This window comes from Esox lucius, chromosome 19 (genome assembly GCF_011004845.1).
Source record: "Esox lucius isolate fEsoLuc1 chromosome 19, fEsoLuc1.pri, whole genome shotgun sequence".
Classification (NCBI taxonomy): domain Eukaryota; kingdom Metazoa; phylum Chordata; class Actinopteri; order Esociformes; family Esocidae; genus Esox; species Esox lucius.
In genome coordinates this window covers 9,172,588-9,192,563 of record NC_047587.1, presented here as the reverse complement: position 1 = coordinate 9,192,563, position 19,976 = coordinate 9,172,588, and the positions used below count along the sequence as shown (strand labels likewise).

Here is a 19,976-nt window from a genome sequence, read left to right as displayed (position 1 = left end):
GCCCAAATAGGAATACTTTTGCAGGCAGCCATTTTGTTTTCACCATGGCCGGCCCTTCAAATTTTCATGTGGAAATTGTTTTGTTTTTTAAGTAACTTAAACAAATATCAAAGTAAACTAGTCATTGTATCTCTTCCTTTGGGAGACACTGGAACAGAATGTTACACATACTGTAGATGGCAGAAAGTGAACATCGCAATTGGGGGGGGGAAACATCCTTTAAAACACTGAGTGATGTGAGTGAACATCCTTCTTAGAATGTCCTAGTCAGTCATAACACCTCCAGCCTCGTAGATAAAAAGGTCAAAATAAAAGCAAAATGAAAAGTGACAGTACGAGGAAAAAAAACAGGAACACGTAAATTAAAAAGCAAAGACGGGTCACTTAGTTAGCAGGTCTATACTTACGTACATGATGTAAGGTGATACAACCGTGAGAGGCCCAGAGTTTGGACAAGAAGGCGGGAGTTCAATCATGGTCTTCCATGATACACACACACACACACACCCCCCTCCCCCGTGCTGCGTACGGGGCTCTCAAGCGTCCAGGGGAGTGCTTACGGAATCTGGCAGTCTGTCCCTCTCTGGCTAACCTAGGCAGTGGACTGGCATTGTCTGATTGGACTTTGATAGCATTTCGTTTTTTTGTGGTAATTTTTTTTTTTGTTTGTGGTATTTTTCTCTCTCTCAGTGATCCTCTCTTTCCATTTTGCTCGAGCCTAAATTTAGGGGTTCATTTAGACTCACTCCGACCTCTTGACACTTGTGAACAAGTTTCCTCAGTTTATCAGTTTTACCTCCCTCCGCAGCTTCAAACAGCAGGCACTGGAAAAGGGGGAGACAGAGAGGGGAGGGGGGGGGGGGGGGAGGGTGAACATGCGTGTGCATTATCTGCCAGGTGGAGAGAGAGAAAAAACAAAAAAGAAATATTCAAAATGTCTCGTGTTTGTATGTGTGTGGTGGTAACTAAGGGGAGAAATTACATCTTTCCATAAGGCAGCACCCAGCGGAAGCTTTTGCAGGGCTTGCTGATAAAGAAGCCGGACCTACAAAACAAAGAAAGGAAGAAAGAAAAAAAACACCGAAACGCGGGATGGCCCATGTCAGTTTAAGCGGAGGACAGGGGACAAAAAACAGGTCAAAGAGCGCGGAATGAGTCAGTGGTTTTAGTGACTCGTGTCCTTCTCTCTCTAATACACCAGTCAGTCACCAAAATCCAGCCATTCCGTTATAACTGTCATACGTTACATTGTGGTGAACACTGACAACAGCCTGTAGGGGAGAAATAGATTACGACAGGATGAAAGGGGGGAGTGTGGGAAAGCAGGTTCACGGGGAATACGCAAAGCCAAACACACACACACACACACACACACACACACACACACACGTGGCTGAGGTAGCGGAGCACCAATGGGTTACCAGGGGCACTCTTCTTTCATAGCTTCCATCCAAACCACCTGACACACTGTCATATTCCCTGGCGTAGAACAATCTTCAGCCACCTGACATCCACTTCCCCTCCCCTCACCTCCCCACTTCTCGGGGCACCACCAACCCAACCCCTGCTCCTGCTGACTCACCTCGGAGCGCTCCTTGAGTTGCCTCTCCACAGCGATCGCTCTGCCGAGAAACACAGATGCCTGTCACCACTTGAATAGCAGGCAATTCCTGCTATTTAATTGCGTAAGGAGCAGCTTTTAAAATCTGCACATGAAGCAGAACAGAAGCTGCATTGTGTATGTGAAGAAAAGGCGTTGGTAAAAAAAAACGGGGAGAGTCGGGAACAGTGACAATCCATCTAGATAAATATTCACCTTGATGCCTTAGCAAATGTCTTTGGCGGAGGAGAAAATTTGACTTACATTTTCCAGTTGGCCAGACAGTTTGGAATGCTACTGGTCAACATTCTGGCCTGGAATTTCAGATGTTCTATATTTCCGTCCTCCCATTCTTGATGCAGCAACCTATACAACAACAAACCAGGCCTAACTGTCTGGACAGTACAGACTACACAACCCTGAATAAGATCGGAGCCGCATTCAGAACCCTATAACCCCGCCTTAGGCAATAAGACTCCACATGCAGACAGTTGCAGACATAACAACCAGTAACTAATGTAATACAGATTTAACGAAGTAGACATGAAATACAAGCCTCAGAGAAAACGACTTCCATAACCCTCCACCCATGACCAAGCAGGCAGGACTAGTTAGAGGCAAATGGCTGGTAGTTTATCTGCTCTGGGACCTGGGCGCTCGGTGTACCTCAGGGCCAGTTCAGCGTTGGTTGGCATGTCGTATCTTAGTCTCTCCAGGATGTGGGCGTGACGGGACACGGGCAGGCAGCTCAGGTAGTGCGACGCAACCTGAGGGGTACAAGGCAAAGAACGTTCAAACGGTCGGACGGGCGTTGGCGGTAAACGAGGTGTAGTTAACGGATGTGAATAACACCACCAACAAACCAGCTGAACGCGACAGGCGACAGATCTGGAAGTCCGGTGGAGTCCTTACATTCATAGGTCCTCCGCGGGTGGCAGATGTGACAGTAAAAGGCAGTCGCTCACCTTGTTGTGGAAGCTGAAGCAGCTCCAGTACTGGGCCGAACTGAATGGAACCTCCAGCCTGGAGGGCACAGTCACCAGGCAACGGTGGACCAGGTCAGAGAACATCCGGAGATGTTTGCTGCTGGATGGGCTCCCAGCTAGCTTACTGCTGGTAAAGAGGAGATAACTGGAGAGAGAACAATTAGGCTGTTAGTTAGCTCAGGTCTCTGGGCCCAACCCCACCTTGGCGTGTGGACATGCTTCTGCCACGGCAGCCTCGCTCAGAGGCTAAGTGGACGCGAGTTGCTAACCAACCACACTGATCTGACAGATTGAAATATCCTGATTAAGAGCCTCCAGTCCTTACTAAGGCCCTTTACGGTGTATGTGTGCATGTCATCCTTGCTATGAGGACCTTCACATCTGGCCTGATGGGGCTTGGCCCCCCCGTGAGATGTGGGCCCCCTCATCCCATGAGATTTACAGCCCCTACGGATGACGGAGGTGGGCAACACATGCCAGGGAGGTGTAAGACACTGTAAGATTTGACTCACTCCATCCAGAGCTTGTGAAGAACATCTAGTTGCCTGACAGAACCCAGCGCTCTTTCGAAAGCATCCTCCGCTTCAACTGCGTTACCCTGCGCCCACTGCCAAAGACTGCAAGACAAGATGCAAGAAAACAGATCAATGAATCAAGTCATTTTTACATCAGAATTCATCAAGTGCTTTTACAAACACCCAGCCTAAAACCCCATAGAACAAGCAACAAAAGTAATAGAAAGAAATCTGGAGGGGAACCAGGCTCCGAGGGGTGGCTGTGCTTGGTGAACATTTTAAGAGGACAAATTGTAATAATTAATAAATGCATGTGGGCTGCGTCCATAAAACGGTCTACGTCAGCTACATGACCAGATGGACAAGGACCATCAGGTGGCGTCAACCGGAATCGTCACGTATCGTCAGGTACGGTCAGGTATAGTCAGCTTGGTCGTCGTCCTGACCACCGTCAGCCGCTGTATGAAAAGACTAACGATGCCAAAACTCGGCAGCTCATCTAAACATCCGGCTTCATCAAGGAAACCTCACTGGGAACTCTTATTACCAGTGAACAAGATTCAGGTAAGGCATCTGGTGACTCAGCTGCTCTTTAAGATGCTTTTTGATAACTGGGCCTCGAAGGATGTCCCCTGTTGGAATACTTAGGATGTACCTAGAAAAGAAAAGGAGACCGTATTACTACATTTTAAGTCCTTCCACCACTCTTAAAAAAAAAAAGGTCAGGTACAGATCATTTGTGACACCCAAGGGCTTATAAACCAGGACGAGTGTCTGCTAACGCAGTGAGAGCCTGGCAGCATTAACAGGACGTCTCAACCAAAAGACCCACCGTAACACATCAACCGGCTGCTGGTCACTGCTGTCATTGTCACAGAAAGACAGGATGAAGCCGCGGAACAGAGGAGCGATGCAACTGGGCTTCTCCTGCACAGAGACACACTATGACGCACGCTAGCTAGGTTATGAAGCATGCGTACATAAAACCTTTTTAAAGAGACGGCACAGCAATAAAGAAAACAATGGTTTGAAGTGGCGCCAACGTAATATCGGTCAGGTAACTTTCCAAATCCTTTAAATACTTTTTGGGCTGGATTCCCAGATCCAGGTTAGGCAGAGTCTTGGAATTAAAAGCACGTTCAAACTCTTTTCCAACAAACATGTCCAGGACTGAGCATAGACCTGTGTCAGAGAACCCTAGGTGAAAAAAGGGCATCAGCCAGACTCCTGGCAGGGAAGACTGACCTGAGCCATGAGGAACTTGCAGGTTTGATAGAAGACCTCAGCGTTGTGTGGACACTGTGAGAGGGCCTGTAGCCAGACCCCCACAGCCTGCTCACAGTCCCCCTTCCCCACGTAGAGGCCTGACAGGGCATCCAGCAGGGCACAGGACTGAGGGCACAGGGCTAACAGAGACTGACACAGCTCTACGCCTACATCATACCTGTGGGGGACAGACAGTCACGTTAAGGAGAGCTGTAGAGACCCACACACAGACAGGCCCAGTGTGGAGAACAACAGCGTCGCTGACCTTCCCAGCAGTGTGTAACAGGTGATGAGGTTGGTGTGTAGCGACAGGCGAGCCAGGGTCCCTTCAGCGGGGGGCAGATTCTCATCACTGCACTGACGCACTGCATCTGTAGGGAGAAACGAGTCCGAGGTCAACGGCCTGCTCTCTCGGCTGTGAACCACATGTACGTGGCAATACGAGTGATTGGACTTAAAATGAGCTGAATCGGTAAAACAGGAAGTGTAAAATCTGCACGCGTCTAAATAAACTACATTCACCCCGATTAACTGCGGAGATCGTTTACATTTATAGCTGGGCGAACATTTGTTGAAAAAAAAAGATCTACAAATCCTGTTGGTCTCACCTTCGAACACAGCGATGAGTGTGTCAGGCTCTGTGCGGACATCGAGGGGAGACCTCCAGGGCAGGACAAAGGGCTTGGTGCTGACCACCCGTGATGGGTTGGAGTTGGCTGGGTCGTACAGGCTGGCTGGCAGGCGGTCGAACTCCATCAGGTGGACGAAGGACAGCCAGAGCAGACAGCGGTCACTCACAGTCAGGTGGTCAGCAATGCACCGTTCACTGACGGACTTCAGGGCGTTCTGGAACAAACGGGGAACACAGTCAAAGGTGCCGGTCACTCCTCTCCGCGTGGAGGAATTCTCCAGGTCACGGCGTTACGGCCACACCACGAGAGCAGACGTTGTCAACCTCAGCAGGGGGATCCGAGGTTGGCTGTGCCGCAGTGGCTCACCTGCAGTACGGCAAGGGCATTCTGGAGCCGGCCTGTGAACACGCTGAGCTGGACCCGATACAGCACAGACTCCAGCAGCTGAAAGGACAGCCGCTCCGAGACACCCCAACTAGCAGCACAGTCCAGGAGGTAGTGCAGCAGACGGCCACAGACGTAGTCCTTCCCTTCAAACGAGCTCTCCAAGGTCAGATACTGGGGAAAGACACAGTCCTGCTGACATCGTTCATCAGCCTTTACTGAAGACTACAGGCCGATTCCCACCTGGGAAACTAAATAAGAGTGTGTGTGTGTGTGTGTGTGTGTGTGTGTGTGTGTGTGTGTGTGTGTGTGTATTTATCTGTCTAGTTCTTCAGTTGAGCAACAGAATCAGGAGTGCAAGGGTCAACTTTGAAAAGCGCCAAGTTGTAAAATGTGTTCCGGCTCTGTTCCCAACACATCCACACTGATCGGTAAGGTATGGACATTCAGACTCATAGGGGGGGAATTAACCAACAGCGGTCGGCACGGGTTGCTAGGAACCTGGAAATGCCCCGAAGCAGGGTGCACCAAGGGCCACGGGGCGTGGGGACTTACACTCCACCAGACCTGGTAGTCGGGGGCATGCTCCACAGCCATCTCACACATCTCCTGCACCTCCTCCCGCTCGCCGCGGCGGGAGAACAGAGCCAGGTAGTGGCACCAGATCTCCGGGTTGTCCCGGTTGTCTTCCAGGGCCCGGGACAAGGTGTTCAACGCAGCGTCCAGGCACTCTGCCGGTGAGCTACAGGGAGACAGCGTCATCACCTAACGTTATTCATTATGAAACGCCAACGCAAGTACAAATAACACCTAACAATAAAACACAGATATAAGATAAGAAAACCACAGCAAAAAAAAACACAAATACATTCTTTTTAACACCCCAGGTACTTAGAAAACCACCAGAATTGTGGATTTGAGTATGAGTTTTAGTCAAAGGGTGCACTGATACAGCCAAGCTCCAGCCACTTAGTGGTTTTCCCCCTTCTGAGGCGTCCACTCACGTGTCTTTCTGGTTGAGGTATTTGAAGGTGAGCTTGATCCAGAGCTGCGCGTTGCAGGGGCTCTCCAGAACGCTGGTCTCCAGATTGGAGATGTCATCCGTCTCGCTGACAAAGTAGCGCTTGTCCTCTGGGGCCACACAGACATCCAGGGCTGCGGACAGGCTGGCCTTGGAACGTCGCTCTGGGACAGGGAGTAGAAACACGGGCAAAGGTCCAATCTCGAACGCCTCGTTCACATCAAAACACATCACAATGCATGTCCCTTTCAGGCAACCCGTCGGACAAGCGTGCGGCACACGGAGGAGAGCCCATCTCTCATCAGAGATTAGATTTTTGAGAGGCGGCCAAGTATGAACTCTCCTTCAAGGGAGGAGAAACTTTTTTGTGAACATGTTTCTGGAACTGTAGCCGATTAAGCCAAACCTACAAAAGAAGCCAGACTGGTAACTTCCTGTTCAGTTGACAGTTCTCAGTGTAAGTGATAACATTTGAATGTGCCTGGGCATTAGGACAAAGACATCAAACGGCTGTGTGCTTCACCACTGAAGGGACGCTACGGCGGTTGAAGTGCCACTCCGGTCATTTACATTGTGATTCAAATTACTAGTAAATGCACTCGTTGTTGGCAGATTAAGCAACTGACTCACCAAATTTCACAGGACCAGTGTTGGGCTCTTTCCGCTCGTCCCCGCTGTCATCCCCCGTGTTGGGGTTGCCCGGGCAATCGGGCTGAGGCCTCCACCTCCGGAGGTCCTTACATGTGGTGAAGGGAGGGACTAGAGACAACAAACATTTCATATTTCCCCCTCATTAACGGCCCAATCCAGTGCTCAGCCTTGACTGTATGGTGGAAGAATGGCATAAAATCTCACCGTGTTTTTTGCTTTCGTTCACTTTGCTCACAAGTAAGACAGCCTTCTGGTCCATTCCCATGCGATCCTTGTTGGCCCCAAATAGCTTTTTAAGATACTTTTCTGATAAAAGTAAACAAAAGTGACATTGTTAAAAAATTGTGCTTTAGTGAAAGCTTCCAGCATCTATTTATCATGGTATAAAAGGCTAACAATAGGCTAAACGTTTCTCATAATATCTTCAATACATAAAACGTAAGGTCAACACCATTCCGTTATTTCAGTCTTGTTTCTATTACCTGTGGCAACACTAATGTCATCACTAGAACTGTTTTCAGAGCAGCCAATCAGGACCAGGTTGTACGACAGGATATCCTGGAACAGCTGGTTTCCACTAAAAGTGCAGTTTCTCATGTGCTGCCTGGAGACAAAGACCGGGAGAATCCAACATCAGATCACACACAAGACAGTATACGTTTTTGAAAAGACATTCAAAAACATATGTTACTATTTTTGAGTGTTCCTAATCTTACCACCCCCACACCCTGGCTTACCACCGGCAGTCATCATCATTGCATGTGCCAGTGAGGTCAAAGCGACAGAAAGACCTTTTGGGGGCGACCATGTTGCTGTAAGACACGGAACTGAGGGATAACTTCTCCTTGGTCCGGAAGTACGGACTGAACCTGAACGAGGGCAAAAGGGGTGACAGATTCTGGTTAGCAGCAGGACGTTGTAGCACTGGACAGTGTTAACGTGTAGTCAGGAGCTAGCCTGGACAGTGTTAACGTGTAGTCAGGAGCTAGCCTGGACAGTGTTAACGTGTAGTCAGGAGCTAGCCTGGACAGTGTTAACGTGTAGTCAGGAGCTAGCCTGGACAGTGTTAACGTGTAGTCAGGAGCTAGCCTGGACAGTGTTAACGTGTAGTCAGGAGCTAGCCTGGACAGTGTTAACGTGTAGTCAGGAGCTAGCCTGGACAGTGTTAACGTGTAGTCAGGAGCTAGCCTGGACAGTGTTAACGTGTAGTCAGGAGCTAGCCTGGACAGTGTTAACGTGTAGTCAGGAGCTAGCCTGGACAGTGTTAACGTGTAGTCAGGAGCTAGCCTGGACAGTGTTAACGTGTAGTCAGGAGCTAGCCTGGCAGTGTTAACGTGTAGTCAGGAGCTAGCCTGGCAGTGTTAACGTGTAGTCAGGAGCTAGCCTGGCAGTGACCCACCGGTAAGACTTGAAGACCAGCAGAGGGCTGCGGTATGGACCGAACGGGACCGGTTTTAACTCGTTCCGGTTCGACTGGGCAGACATTGTGTCCATGTCCACCGCTATTACCTGAAACAAAAAAGGATTTTCTTCAGCTATTTTTTCCCCAGGATAGTTTCACTGTGGTTAAATAAAGACCTGGACAAAATAGAGGCACACAGACATTTTTACCACAAACACAAATCTCTACAGCTTCAAAAATCAACAAACTTTTTGAGAAAAGCAAGAGAATCCCTAGGAAGGTGTGATCCAACTGGGGCTCAATTCAATGTACACCGACCAGCCATAACATTATGACCACCTGCCTAAAGTGTGTAAATCCCCATTTTGACGCCAAAACAGCCCTGACCCGTCAAGGCATGGACTCCACTAGTCCTCTGAATGTGTGCTGTGGTATCTGTAAGTTGCGAGGTGGGGCCTCCATGGATCGGACTTGTTTGTCCAGCACATCCCACAGATGCTTGACTGGATTGACATCTGGGGAATTTGGAGGCCAAGTCAACACCTTCAACTTGTTTTGTTCCTCAAACCATTCCTGAACCATTTTTGCTTTGTGGCAGGGCGCATTATCCTGCTGAAAGAGGCCAATGCCATCAGGGAATACCATTGCCATGAAAGGGTTCACATGGTCTGCAACAATGCCTAGGTAGGTGGTACACGTCAAAGTAACATCCACATGAATGGCAGGACCCAAGGATTCCCAGCAGAACATTCCCCAAAGCATCACACTGCCTCCGCCAGCTTGCCTTCTTCCCATAGTGCATCCTGGTGCCATGTGTTCTCCAGATTAGCGACGCACACGCACCTGGCCATTCACGTGATGTAAAAGAAAACGTGATTCATCAGACCAGGCCACCTTCTTCCATTGCTCTGTGGTCCAGTTCTGATGCTCACATGCCCATTGTAGGCACTTTCAGCAGTGGACAGGGGTCAGCATGGGCACCCTAACTGGTCTGCGGCTAGGCAGCAAATTGCAATGCACTGTTTGTTCTGACACCTTTCTATCAGAACCAGCATTAACTTATTCAGCAATCTGTGCTACAGTATCTTGTCTGTTGGATCGGACCACACTGGCCAGCGTTCAGTCCCCACATGCATTAATGAGCCTTGGCCGTCCATGACCCTGTCACCAGTTCACCGCTTTTCCTTCCTTGGACCACTTTTGATTGGAACTTACCACTGCAGACCCGGAATAACCCATGAGGGCTGTAGTTTTGGAGATGCTCTTACCCAGTCACCTAGCCATCATAATTAGGCCCTTTTCAAGTCGTTCAGATCCTTACGCTTGCCCATTTGTCCTGCTTCTAACACATCAACTTTGAGGACAGAATGTTAATTTGCTGCTTAACATATCCCACCCACTGACAGGTGCCATGATGACGAGGTTATCAGTGTTATTCACTTCACCTGTCACTGGCCATAATGTTATGGCTGATCAGTGTATATCATAATTTTAACTCATTCAGAGACAGGCTCCTGCAATTTTTTATTAGACAGGGCCGAGAACTGGAACCTAACTCGGTACATGACTTAGCCATAGCCATAACAGTGACTGTAGGTGTCCACTGGACGATAAAGGTAAAAAGAGCCGTGTCAGTATTTTAATCTTACGACGGACAATGACCGGAAAACACAGTTCCAGAATGTCTGCACTGTCGGTATTTGCCTGACCGTGTTCTCCGCGTCAGTTAGGTTCCTGTTAGTTTCACACACAACGTTACCTTTCCTGGAGCGGGTTTCTCCACGGCGCCCCGTAGCGTGCCTAGTTCCCCCAGCAGCAGCTCTCCCAGCCCGGCCTGCTGTTGGTCCATCTTCTGCAGGGCCTCCACCTCCAGGCCCAGGAACAGCTCCCCAGGGCCGGGGGCCTTAATACTCGCTGGCTTGGCCACGTTGTCCTTAACCAGCCCAGTCCCACCGGGTTCCAGCTTGGGCTTGGTAAAGGAACCAGTCTCTCTGAAGGAGCGCCTGCGAACACCGCGGGCTGAGGACGCGGGTTCCAGGTCAACGTCCTCCATCTCGCCGGCTTCCTCACTACTGACCAGGGCGAGTTTGTCCTGGGTGAGGTCGTGGAGGGAGGGCTGGGGCAGGGGGAACGGGCTGGTCGGGGGGCTGCCGGGCTGCCGAGCCCTGGGGAGAGGGGTGGAGGAGGCCTGGGGCGGAGGGGGTTCAGGTAGGGCTCCTCGGTTGCGGAGGGCCTGCGCCTCCTTGAGTTTCTGGATCTTGAGGGCGTACACGGACTCCAGCTGCTGCAGATGCTTCTTCTGGGCCAGGAGGTCAGCAAAGCGGCGCTCTGAGCCGCGGGGGACAGCAGACGATTCAACGCGCAGGCGCTTCGCAGGCTGAGGAAGAGAGACATTACTGGTTCATGTTGACCGAACGACAGTGATACTCAACCGGCAGACTGGTGTTGAATGACTATGAACAACATCATCGATGGTAACCTTCAAAACAGTGCACCAGACTGGCAGTCCTTGCAGAACACATTTCTATTTTTCAACAAGTGGCCAGTGGGAGCCTGGTATGGCGTGGGTGGTCATGGTGCTCACCGAAGCATGGCCGACATCTGCACGTCGTTTCTGATCTCCCAGCCCCATGCCAGCGGCTGCCTGGGCTTGGAGCAGCTCCCGCTCCAGCTTCAGACTGTGGCTCTTCTTCACGGAGACACGGTGCTGAACACGGTGAACCTTCAGGGACAGAGATGACTGTTGTGACAGCTAGCATAATACAATGACCCGCTTTACGACATTAGGAACACTAGTGTGTTGAGAGAGAAAGTCTTTGAGAAATAAAACAATGTTTCTGTGCTTGGCTCTGTATTCTCCCCCAACAACAAACCCACTCAGCCCTTTCAGCCTCCACTGTCTTAAACCCTCAAACACCTGCCTCCTTGCCCTCAACATGACCGCCTAGGACAAATCCTGCAGCATGGGAGGTTTATTTCACCCTTTTATCGGGTTAGGGATGTGTTCCGCTTCCCCCAGCAGATCTGTCCTGGGGCTGTAGACACACCTGTTCCTGGAGCCTGTTGAGGAGCGTCTTGTTGGCGCTGACTATCTTCTCCGAGGCCAGGAGCTGTTCCTTAAGCTTGGCCACCTTGGTCTCAGCCGCCTTCAACGCCTCCCTCTTCTTCTGGGCCTGTTGCAACAGCTGCCCCAGGATGGCTTCATCCTTCAAAAGCAGGTTTCTGTGAGGGAGGAGGACAACCGAAGGAGTGGAGCGTGCGAGAGTGAGAGAGAGTGAGAGAGAAAAACATCCAATGAAATGCCTGATGTGATGCAACGGCAGAGAAGGCCTGGGTCGAAGGGTTTCAGGGCCTCACCGGTGTTTGGTCAGCCTGGCCTCAGTCTCAGAAAGCTCGACTTCGGCTGCTGCCTTGCCGGCAGAGTCCACATCGGGGTCAGAGCCTGCCGGAGAGGGGACCCCTCGAGGACTGCAGTCCTTCAGAACCTTCTGCTTCTCCCGGCTGCAGTCAGAGGCACAAATTAAACCCATGAAAGTGAACGTATTAAAAGTTAGACTCCGTTATCGGGCTCCTGAGGTGTACGGTGGCCCATGGCAACCAGAACGCTTCGAGTCAAAGCAACCGGTCCCACCCCTTAGTGTGGAGAATCCTTTCCCTTCCACCCGCAGAAGATTAACTCCTCGGCGCAATGACTCGGGCACCACTTCCCTAGCGGTACAACCAACTGCCGGTTGGAACCAGTCTTTTCACCGTTCACCACTACGCACCAGCAACATGTTCGGTAACTGCCTATACTCTACCTGGCTATTTCTTCTTTGAGCAGGCGATACTCAGTCTTCTTTGCATCAGATAGAGCTTCTGGAGTTCTGACTGGATGGTTCTCCTTCTCAGACCCTGAGGTCGGTTTGGGTTTTGCTGCCTGGGATTTTAGGGGGAAAGAGCATCAACAGCCTGTCACATACGATAAGCCAGCATGCACACACATCGAACCAGGATTCTAACACGAATATAACCGGCGCGTTGAGAGGAGCCCCCCGCGGACGTCCGGGAAGACAAACCTTTCGGACACGGACAAACACGTACCTCGGCAATCCTGCGGGCCTCCTTGATCATGAACTCCAGGCCTCCGAAGACAGACGGTGTCTGAGCGGAGCTGCTACAGGCCTCCACGTCAGAATCACTGTCCTCCGAGTCGTTCAGCTGCACCACCACCGCTTTGTGTCTCGGAAGCTGAAGAAAACGGGCCGTCGTTACGCGCAGGCAATGACCTCACAGCTGACAATTAAAACGATCCCCTAAGCAGTAGTGACCGTCTGGGATCAGGTCCCCGCCTGCACCTCTCCTTGATGGACTCAAGTCCTGGAAGCAGACGCTCTTACACAAAGCCAACATAGCAGTGAGTGCGTACATTTCCCGAACTGGCCGCGTGTGGGAATTGCCACCACCACACAGGCTTTGGACTTTCGGTTTTCCACCAACGGAGCGACGCGGGAGGCCAACCAATATCATCAGCAATGGCGGCAAATCGCGGACAAGTAACCGAAAGGTTGCTGGATTGAATCCCTGAGCTGACATGGTAAAAGGCGTTAAATGATTGTCTCACGGTGTGCTGTAATGTATGGTGAGGTACTGTCTCACGGTGTGCTGTAATGTACGGTGAGGTACTGTCTCACGGTGTGCTGTAATGTACGGTGAGGTACTGTCTCACGGTGTGCTGTAATGTACGGTGAGGTACTGTCTCACGGTGTGCTGTAATGTATGGTGAGGTACTGTCTCACGGTGTGCTGTAATGTACGGTGAGGTACTGTCTCACGGTGTGCTGTAATGTACGGTGAGGTACTGTCTCACGGTGTGCTGTAATGTACGGTGAGGTACTGTCTCACGGTGTGCTGTAATGTACGGTGAGGTACTGTCTCACGGTGTGCTGTAATGTACGGTGAGGTACTGTCTCACGGTGTGCTGTAATGTATGGTGAGGTACTGTCTCACGGTGTGCTGTAATGTATGGTGAGGTACTGTCTCACGGTCTGCTGTAATGTACGGTGAGGTACTGTCTCACGGTGTGCTGTAATGTACGGTGAGGTACTGTCTCACGGTGTGCTGTAATGTACGGTGAGGTACTGTCTCACGGTGTGCTGTAATGTACGGTGAGGTACTGTCTCACGGTGTGCTGTAATGTACGGTGAGGTACTGTCTCACGGTGTGCTGTAATGTATGGTGAGGTACTGTCTCACGGTGTGCTGTAATGTATGGTGAGGTACTGTCTCACGGTCTGCTGTAATGTATGGTGAGGTATTGTTTTACATGTGCTGCCAAGTACTTGTTCTCATAAGGAAAGACTGCATGGAGATTCTGAGGACAAATACATCTGTTCCCTCTAAAAGCCTCACTTCACACAGTCTAGCTACAAAAAAATAAAATGTTCCTGGAAATGACAACTCAAGTTTAAAATATGCTTTGTTGAAAATATGTTTAACAAAATTAATGTTTTTTTAGATTGAGAAAGCATTCAAAAAATCCACTAACATAATGTTTCAGCATATTTCCAGTGCAGTGTTTGAAATGGTTTGGAACGTAGATGAATAGAATGAATGCAGTCCCGGAACATTGTGGTTGAAGGTGTGAAATAATGAAAGCTATTCTTGACAGTGTGGGTTTTTAAAGGCATGGTGTGGATTTTTTTTTGACTCGAGCACTTTTCCCTACTAACCAAAATCAAGGCAAACTCATGGATACGAATTGCATGTCTCGGCATGTCAAGATGTAGCAGCTCATTTTCATAACCAAGAAAAATATACTTGTCAATTTGTGCCAAAGCTAGGTGGTTCATTGTTTGTGGTCTCACAAAGCCACACGTGGTAAAGGATATTTTAAATAACTTAAACTGTTACATTAGCAGATTCCTTCAAATTAATCATTTACTGTCTGACTGCACACTCTTTCTATGAGACATGTGACACTATAAAATCCTTAAATCCCAAACCATCCCTTTAAGGAATTGGATCTATTTGGAAACTAGTTAAGCATGTAGACATCTGGCCTTATCTTATGTTTTGGATTCCTTCAACGCTAACCGGACTGAGAAGTCGACATGACTATTCATAATATTCCAAAATGACTGACGGATCAATAACTTGGTGTTATCCTCACCATCAGAGGCGGCCGGGGGAGGTGGTGCCCTCGGCTGAACTTGTTGCTCCGTGGTTGGGGAGCTGTGTTGAGGCTAACCACACCCAGGTTGCTCCTGGGCATGGGCTGGACAACATCCCCCAGTGGGGAGGGGGGTCCACTGTCATGGGTCATCTCCTAAAAAGGGAAGACCAAGATTCACCCACGTTCACCGTTCAAAGACAAGGATCTGTAGTAGGATCCGAAGACAATATCATGATTGAGTTGCCCATCTGATATAGTAGGCTGACATTGTCCAGCACCTGGCAATTAACAAAAGTGTGAAAAGAAATGCATCTTCTGTTGAGTGGAATTCCCTTTCTAGAGTACGACTAAGAGCTTAAGAACACCCCCTCATGTACCTCAGGCAGTGAAACCTTCTTGTTGGCCATGGACATGAGGCAGGTCTCCCTGAGAAGCATCTCTTCCTCCTCCTCCTCGTCAGCGAACGGCGGCTTAGGGGGTGGCTCCAGCTCATCCGGAGGTGGGGGCATTGGGGGCATTGGGGGCAAAGGAGGCGGAGGGGCTGACGGAATGACGGACAGAAAACGCGGCTGTCCTAAATCCTGCGTGGGAAAAAAGCTCTCTGCTCAGTACATCTTTAAGGGACACATGGAACAGTCCGAGTTTAAGGTCAAGGCGGAACGTACCATTCTGTATTGTGGAGGGGAGTCAACATGGTAAGGCATGGGCATGTGAGTGAAGCATCCTGGGACCTCAAATGGATCATGTACTGGAGATGATACTGAAGATCACAAGAACAGAGTTCTTGCCCATCAAATTAAGTCAAAAAAATAAGACTGGCAAACATGGCAATAACAGGCCTTGGCCACAGCTATATACACTCCTCTCACTATTGAGATGGGTTCTAGGTCATTCAATGATGCAAGGGTCAATTGTGCAGTGAGTGCGTTGGCAGGTGAGCTGGTTGCTCACCTGGAGAATTGGTCTCACTATCAGTATCCATGGCAACCTCGTCATAGTTGTCGTACTGGTAGAGATTCCCTGAGGTGTCCAATCCCTGTTTGCCGGAAGACTTTCTGGTGTGGTCGCTGTCCCTGGACTGGGAACACCAATTTTTTTTTTTTATTACAGATGTACTTCAGGAAGTGCCCAGGCACTAGCTATGGTGTACCCAAGTCGCTCCCTCACCTTGCTACGTGTGGTTGGCTGCGGCGGCTTAGACCCGCCTACCAGCTTCATGAAGCGGTTGTACTGCTCGTCCTGATTGGACAGATCCCGGATCTTGCGGATCTCTTCCTCCCTCCGGCGGCGTTCCTCCTCCTCCTGCCTCCGCTGCTCCTCCTGGTCTCTCTCCTGTTGCAGCTTCCATGTCCTCAGCTGCTGCTTTCTGAAAGCCTGCTTGGCAGCCGAGCCTGGGGATGGAAAGTTCTTGGTTTGAGTCTATCCAACAGTCATTACCAAAAAATTTATATTCATGAAGAGAATAATTAATAAAACACATTAGAACCTAAATAGAAAGCATATTAAATGTTTCTGGGATTTTAAACAGCAAACATTATTGAAAAAAATAAATTACTACATTTCTGGTTCTGATGCTGCAAAATATGGAATAAGTAAAAAATAATTTTGTGAGACATCAATTCAAAAGAACAGATTGGAAGAACATAATTTCATAGTAACAAAAAAATATATATATTGTATGAAGCAAAGAAATGCACTGAACTCCACACAGTTATAAATGGCCGACCAGATTTCCACTTATTAAATCTTTGGAAACATGTTGTCTAAATCAGTGTCTCAACCCAAGCACGTTCTCTGTCTTAATACCACTTGTCTCCTGAGTACAGATGTTCTATATTACATCATGTTTAAGTTGGAGCTAAGGATATAAGCAGAAAGGCCCTCCTCACCTGGGCTGACCGTCTTTCTCCCTGGATACCCCTTGACCAGAGCTTTGCCCTTCTCTGCTGGATGCTTAGCCCCAGCCTTGGCCTTGTCCAGGGGCTTGTTGGCTAGCGCTTTGGCCTTCTCAGAAGCTGCAGAGGTGGCGGACCTGGTTGTGACTCTCCCCCTCTCTGGGGGGTTGGCACTGGAGAAGGTGGAGCCGGAGGTCTTATCCTGGGAGGGCTTGGCCTTGGTGATCTTCTCCTTGCTCTCCTTCATCACCTGCTGTTCTTTCTGCTGCCACTTTTGGCTAGCGGACTGCAGCGCCAGGAGACGCAGCTGAAGCTCGGACAGCTCCTCGTCCTCATTGGTCCCCTTCCCTTTAAGCTGCCGTGGAGGAGGACAAACAGCCTAGTTGCAAACACAAATCAGGTTAATGCAGTGTGTGAATAACGACGTCCGTGTCAGTAGAAACACTGGCCTGACTGCTAAGATCGCGGACTCTCCCTTCAGGGAAACGTTTGCATGGAATCCTACCTTGGCGGGGGTTGGAGAAGACTCCTCTGATGATTCACTGCAGCACACACAGCCAGCGTGTGGGTCCTTCTCTAGGTCCTTCTTCTGTTCTTGGTCATTGGGGTCTCCCGATTCACTGCTACAGCACACGCAACAAACATGTGTGTCCTTCCCTTTCTTGTGCGTCACTTTCTTCAAACCATCTTTTCCCGCTGTTTCTTCCTTTCCTAGAAAGGCAAGACAGAACACAACACACAGGCTCTGAACATAGTGGCTGCTAAAACAGCACATTATTGATGACAGTCTTCAGTTGCTTTTACCCGGACCACTGATGCAGTGTTATGATGAGGCTCTGTTACACACCTTTAGGAGTAGCGGTCAGGGAAGCAACTGGTTCAATTTGATATTTCTCACTTTCATTTCCACCCTCTGTGTCACTCTCCTCCTTCTCTGAACCAGTCTTTTCTGTTTTTGTTTTGAGCGCGTCAATTTCTGCAGGAGTGAGGAGTTTCTGCCGTAGAGGTTTAAGGTTGAATGCCTGAAAGACCCTTTTCTCCTCAGTCTTCTCTGAGCTCGACGGATCCTCTTCAGAGGCTTCAATGTAAATACTATGAGTGTCGGGTAAAGGTTCGGTCTGGGGAACACTGTCAGTAACCTCTGACTCATTCTGAGCCGGCGATTGTTCTTTGGGCTTCAGAACCATGTTCTCTTGTTTTCTAATACATTCCAGCTCCAGCTGGATCTGCTTGTACTTGCTGAGCAGATCCTCAAAGCTCTCATCAACACCATTCTCAGTTTTGGCAGCACTAGTGTTGTTCAATATCTGTTTGTTTCTCAACTGATTCCTCCCCATCATTACCTTCTCTGAGGTCAGGGAGTGAAGGAAAGGCACGATTAATGCATTTGAGGACACTGGGTGAACTAGACAGACTTCTGGCACCTGAACAAAATTAATTTACTAGTCTACAACACTGGATATTTCAAAAAGATAAATCAATTATTGTTATTGTCTTTTATTTGATACCCTTTTTTTCAACACAGAGGCAGTCTTCTTTAAAACCCAATGACAGGAAAGCATGTGTAATAAGCACATGTTATTACAAAATGTCTGATTCATTGGTAGCTGGATGGAATATGGATGCATATGACTCAAAGTGTACCATACACCCAAACAGTAGCCAGTTAAAAATCGACTCGTCAAATTACGATGGATCGATCCATTGTTACAGCTTGATAGGCTACCAAAACAGAGAAGATAGATATTCGTTGTTTTTTTTTTACTCTGATCACCATAGTATTACACAATTTAGATTCCCACAGATGTCATAAGACAATTGCCAAAGGATACGTTTGTTTCTCGAAGGGGATTCCTTCATGTTACTGTGATTCTCCCCTGGCCCATAGCGACCTGGGAGAGGCCTACCGATCTCTCTCCCTCCCCCACTACCGTCTCCCCAGCTTCCTCTTCCCCAATCGCCGCGACAATCATCTGGTTTCCCCCGATGCCGGAATCGACCCAGGGCTGTGTGACTTCGTTCCCAGAAGCTGGAACGTGGACTCTGATCACAGTGAGGCCCCAGTGTCGGCGGCCGGTCGGGTCCGCTAGGTCCACCCTGCTGTCTGTGGTGGTTTGGGGGAAAAGGATTGTGCGAATGAGGTCCGCGGTTGTATGGCATTAAAAGTCGAAAATCTGTTGGCTGGCCACCCATGAGAGGTGGTAAAGTTCGTGCTGCTTGTTTCGATTTCCGAGTATTTCGTGATGAGTTGGTTTTGATAGAAACGCTAGGCCTCATTACACCCTGCCGCACAAGAACCTTTTCGTCCGTGTCATCATCGCAGATCTCTCCGTCTTCAAGCTCCCCTTCTTCTCTCGGGCTCGGAGATCGATTGCTTGAATTTGTATCCATCTTGTAGTCTAATCGAGATTGACTGTAGTTACATAAGAACGTAAACACATACAACTTGGTTGTTAGTAAATATCAACGAATATAAAGCTAGCCAGCGAACTAGCCTGCTTGTTTGCTAAATTGCTACGCTCTGCTTTCTGCGGTCTTCCTCTTCAGCACTAGAAAGCTAGCGAGATTAAGGTCACGTACGGCAGATTTTCTAAATAAAAGTTGCAACTATTGTTTTAACTACCAATATTCTGAGTTCACATTTTTATTATAACGTTTGTCGAGTCCTATAAAAAAAAGAGAGACTGTTACAACACATTAGCAGCACTGTTCCACACATATTTAATATTTAAGAGACTTTTGTAAGCTTATCAAATCCTATTGGGTTCTGTCAGAGACCTGATTCTGTTACAAAAGCCTTATAAGCTTTAGATAAGTGGTGGTTACCTACCTAGAAGATACCAACCTACCTACCTGTCCTACTGTTTCTCGCTGTCTGTCTGTGTATATTTGATAATAACATGCAATGTACATTATTTTTGTTTAGTTTGGTTGGCTTAACCTTGAAAATTGGAAAAATTAACACAAAGTGATAGAAAGATTTGTGAATAAATAACTACTGAATTGTGTAGAGAGGGGTAAATTAAAGGGATTTGTGTTTCCAAATTTAAAATGTGATTGGATATGCAAAATGAATGAACAAGGGAGGTTCAGAGATGAAGAGGATTTTGGGGTTGGAGAGAGAGAAAGGGGTTTATGTGTTTGACATAAAAGTGTAAAAAACAGTTTATACGCAAACCTTGACATTGAGATGTGACAAATTGCTATAATAATGTTTTTAATTATTACGTGTAGTAGACAATAGTTATTAAAAATACATTCATTTAGATTTAGAAATATGAATTAATTTAGCGGCTGCTGTTATCCAGAGCAACTGACATTAGAAAACGCAACACATTTCATTCTGGACCACCATGGGAATCCAGCAAACCATATGAGCTACACTGGACATCATATGGGATTAAGTAATGGCTTGGGTGGGGATCCTTGGACAGGAAAAGTTTATTTAAACGGATTACTTTTATTTTTGAAG

The 19,976-nt window shown here is 48.5% G+C and overlaps 1 protein-coding gene across 2 annotated transcripts; it reads right to left on the bottom strand.

Moving 5' to 3' along the window:
• Positions 1-665: 665 nt before the first annotated feature.
• LOC105018240 (zinc finger C3H1 domain-containing protein) lies at positions 666-19,055 on the bottom strand. Of its 2 annotated transcripts, none has more exons than XM_010883519.3 (35): positions 18,337-19,055; positions 17,352-17,852; positions 17,010-17,215; positions 16,499-16,883; positions 15,777-16,000; positions 15,561-15,687; positions 15,275-15,369; positions 14,987-15,190; positions 14,607-14,762; positions 12,541-12,687; positions 12,258-12,376; positions 11,815-11,958; positions 11,505-11,679; positions 11,042-11,179; positions 10,217-10,834; positions 8,455-8,564; positions 7,793-7,924; positions 7,538-7,659; positions 7,260-7,361; positions 7,035-7,163; positions 6,388-6,568; positions 5,939-6,125; positions 5,366-5,557; positions 4,976-5,213; positions 4,633-4,738; positions 4,347-4,545; positions 3,934-4,028; positions 3,649-3,756; positions 3,099-3,203; positions 2,566-2,731; positions 2,267-2,367; positions 1,865-1,966; positions 1,583-1,622; positions 983-1,045; positions 666-824 (listed from the first exon to the last, which is right to left on the bottom strand). In XM_010883519.3, exons 1-35 carry the CDS (start codon positions 18,893-18,895, stop codon positions 687-689), a joined length of 6,414 nt encoding a protein of 2,137 aa, XP_010881821.2. In that variant the 5' UTR covers positions 18,896-19,055; the 3' UTR covers positions 666-686. The 2 variants fall into 2 exon arrangements, with proteins under 2 accessions (XP_010881821.2, XP_010881822.2); XM_010883520.3 differs by having other exon boundaries at positions 15,579-15,687.
• Positions 19,056-19,976: the final 921 nt, after the last annotated feature.